This window comes from Mesitornis unicolor, unplaced genomic scaffold (genome assembly GCF_000695765.1).
Source record: "Mesitornis unicolor isolate BGI_N332 unplaced genomic scaffold, ASM69576v1 scaffold11734, whole genome shotgun sequence".
Classification (NCBI taxonomy): Eukaryota; Metazoa; Chordata; class Aves; order Mesitornithiformes; family Mesitornithidae; genus Mesitornis; species Mesitornis unicolor.
Genome location: NW_010179450.1, coordinates 10,752 through 14,558, shown reverse-complemented (window position 1 = coordinate 14,558; position 3,807 = coordinate 10,752). Strand labels below are relative to the sequence as shown.

The 3,807-nt window shown below is 50.6% G+C and overlaps 1 protein-coding gene across 2 annotated transcripts in view; it reads right to left on the bottom strand.

Moving 5' to 3' along the window:
- NSF (N-ethylmaleimide-sensitive factor) overlaps window positions 1-3,371 on the bottom strand; it is a 49,925-nt gene extending 46,554 nt beyond the window's left edge. For both annotated transcript variants that reach the window (XM_010182785.1, XM_010182788.1), the window contains exon 1: window positions 3,288-3,371. In XM_010182785.1, the coding sequence (XP_010181087.1) occupies window positions 3,288-3,370 (83 nt within the window). In that variant the 5' untranslated portion in view covers window position 3,371. The remainder of the gene's footprint in view (window positions 1-3,287) is intronic.
- Window positions 3,372-3,807: the final 436 nt, after the last annotated feature.

Genomic DNA, 3,807 nt, shown 5'->3' with positions numbered 1-3,807 from the left:
CAGGAATTGACAGGGCAGAGACACGGCTGACACAAACCCACCGAGCCCATACAGGAAAATGCGAAGTCCTCCAGCCGGGGAGGAGCAATCCCGGGCACCAGTAACGAGCTGGGCCAGCCGGCTGTGCAGAAAAAGGCCTGGGATCCTTGTGGACAAGGAGCTGAACACGAGCCAGCAATGCGTCCTTGCCGCAGCGATGGCCAGTGCCGTCTCTGGCTGCACGGGAAGAACACGGCCAGCGGGACGTGGGAGATGATCCTTCCAGGCCAAATGTTGCTCCAACGACGCTTTCAGTTTAAATTGAGGAGCAGATGAAATAGAGAAGCTGTCCAGGAAGCAGGGACTGAAAGCAGGAGGTTTCCAGCACAGAGTGTATCAGCCTGAGTTAAATTAAGATCAACACACAACCAACTGGAAAGCAAGGTCTTACATTGCAGAGCGTTAAACAAACACACCCGTAGGCAAAATACAAGTTCCAGCTACGCTACTGGGATATCTCAGCAAGAAATACACCTGATGACAAATAACACCCTACCAGAAACAGCTCATCAGACAGTGAAAGACCCAAGATTAAAGCTTCTTAAGGCTGAGACGGATGTGAGCAGTGCATTATGTCTGGCTGGAAACACAAGAGTGACTTTACCATGCACAGATTCAGCATCTCTGCAGGAAGAAATAAACCCCAGCACTGCTCCATGTCGCTTCAAAGCAGCGAAATGCAAGAATGTTCAAAATCAGGCAATAGCAGGAAACACTGAGTGCATTTTCCCACACTGTTCACCAAGAAGGAGCTTGGAAAGCTCACGGAGACTCATGGGAGAAACCTCAGCCTCATTAACAGCTTCTGCTTCTGAACCAACAAAAGGAGCAAGGAGTCACCAGGGCCAGGTATGGCCCCAAGCTCCGACAGCCAAAACTGCTGCTCCAATTCCGGTGTAAAGCCTTGCCCAAACTGATGAGAACCAAACCACGGCTGCAGTGCCAGTGCTGGAGCGCCCCAGAACGGGCTCAGGAAACCCCAGGCTGGTCAGGCTGCTGGCAACAGAAACCGCAACAGATAACAGGGATCTGCGTGTTGATCAGTGAGGAAAGAGCACAGCTTTTGTACGGGAGAGAACCGACACAGCGGTGCCAAGGTGCCAGTGAGCACCTGAACAACAACACGGTGCATGTCTGGAAATTACTCAGCAAGGCTCCTCCAGGGCTCGTCAGACAACCAACCCGGCAGGAGACAAGAGGGCTGGTCTTGCCATGTAAGAGGCAGGGATACATGAAAAGAATTAGTCAGTTCTCAACATAAAAACACATCGAAACACCATGCTCTGGCTTCCCCTCACAACTGGTGTCCCCTCCACTGCCCGGGTGTTTCCAGCACTGGTTTCTCTCTCCAGAGCACATCTGGAGTCCTCAGGACAGGAGCACGTCACGGGAACTTCAGACGGTGAAGCTCACCAAACCAGCAGGCTCCCATAACAACGCGCCATGTCCCGTGGCCTCCTGCGTCACAAAACGGTGACTCACACTGGTCCAATTTACAGGATGCAGAAGATGAAGCATGACAAGATTTACGGTAGCACCTTGGGGACAAACCAGCTCACTGACACAAGGTCAGACTCCCAGCTCGACACCGTGACCACCAAACGGGAGCGTTAAAGCAAAGCCCTTTGCGTAGCCCTTACCAAAATACACCCTGTGCATCAGTCGTGGTTAGGACAACACAGACCAAATCTGCTGACTGTGTGCACCCTGCTGCAGCAGATCGCAAGGGTGGCCTCGCTCAGCCTATCTGCAATGCAGCAGAATGACTACAGCCTTCGGAGGTAGCTGAGCATCGTGATGTTTCTCTGCACTCGAGTCTTACACTTTGCAAAGCGATTTATAGCATCTGCTCACAACCAAGCATATGCTGCTTTCCTGACGAGCCCCGACTTCTGGCGATACGCAGCTCTCGGGGAGAACCAGCACAGCCAGGACCACGGCTCAGGGTGTTATCTCCTGCACACTTCCATACCCGGGGGACGGTTTCCCGAGAGAAAGGAAAGCAGCCGGCTGCTGCGGGCCTGGAAGCTGGGGCCCTTCAGGACATGCACATTTGAGATCAAGCTGTCTATAATTCATGAGGTACGATGCTCGGTTCAGGTATTTTTGTAAGTCAATTATTTTGAATAAAAATCTACCTGGGGAAAATCACCATGTGAAGCACCCAGGGCACCCTCCCGTCCAAGCACACGCTTTTGCTGCTTCTGGCCCTAAAAGCTGTGCTCGTTTGGGGTTTTCCAGGGGGTTGTTGTTTTGTTTTGGCATTTTACACTAAAGTTGGGCTTGTGAAGTCAGAGCTCAGTTAACCCTTGGAGGGCCAGGACAGCTCCCCAGCACAGCACAAGAAGAGGCAAGTGCCAAACACATCGCCCCTTGTTCCCCACAGCCCAGAGCTGCTTGCCCTCCAACCCCACAGGTCTCCTCTGGGCCAGCTGTCGGTGCCAAGGCCCAAGTGCACCATTCAGTAGCTTTTTGGAATATTTTTTCCCCCATTTTCAAACCCAAGCTCTTCCACCTTCTGTTAACGTGATGCATTCTTTCTGCTGAGATTAATTACCCCTGTCTACCATCTACACACTGAAATCTTTCAGAAAGCCACCACACAGCTGCAGCAAAGCAAGGAAACTAATTATGTGAATTGGCTTCTTTTAATACAAAGCCCTCCCGCGTGGGTTGAGATGACAAATCCATGTGTTTTCTACCCTTCTCACACAAGTGAAATCCAGAGTCAGCTCCCATCAGCCACCACAGAGTGGTAATGAAAGAATCCAAACTGTGGCGTCCTCCCCTGCTGCTCCTGTGGTCAAACCTCAGAACAAGGGGGTTTCTACTGACCCCGCTCAGCACACCCGTACGATGCAGAAGTGAGCGGATGCCCTGAGTAACACAATTAAATGATAAAAATCTACTTGAAACAGCTCAAATATTCCAACTGTGTAACAGGAAGAACGGCAAAAACAACAAAGAGAAAAGATCCAAAAGGGCCTCAAGTCTTACATTAAAACAGTGATTACAATTAGTTAAGCAGATCGAGTTTCCAAGCAAGAAATGCTTCGGAGGAAAATGTACCACTTCTTCAACATCTCCAGTTCTGAGAAAGAGCCACGTTTAGTTTTGGTCTCTAAAGCAGTAGAATTTGTCCATTCACCAACTGTGTTCGCCTTCCCTAACCTGAAATCCCACTCCACTCCACCCACATTTCAGCAGCGATTCATTCCTGGTTTGGAAGAGCAGGAGCGCACACTTACTGCCCAGACGGGAAGTCCTTCTCATTCACCACAGCGCAGTTGGTTAAGGACAGCTCGTCGGTGGGACATCGGGCTGCTTGCATAGACTGCGAGGGAGAGAGAAGAAAACCTGTGAAACAAAGCTTTTTCCTTTACTAAGCCGAGCCTCAAAACTTCTGCAAGTCCACAAAACACAAACAGGTGTCATGAGTATCAGCACCCTGAGAGCGTAGCCAAGCTCCTCTCCCTCTTCATAGTTTCTCCAAACGCTTCTGTGTGTCACAGGGGTTTGCACCCAAAAATCTGCATTTTGTGAGCCTAGTATAGCTTTTATTTTCTAGCACACTTATGAAAAATACCTGCAGATTACCTAGGAAAAAGCTTGGAAGGCAAACGCCGTTAACTCGCCAGTGAGCCCTAGTGCTCATGCAACACAAGCGTTCACTGGAAGGCTTTTCTTGCCCAGTAACAAGGCACTGGGATGCACTGGGAGCTGGGGAGGCAGAGCAGTTCCACTGCAGTCCTGGGCGACCCTCTCTGA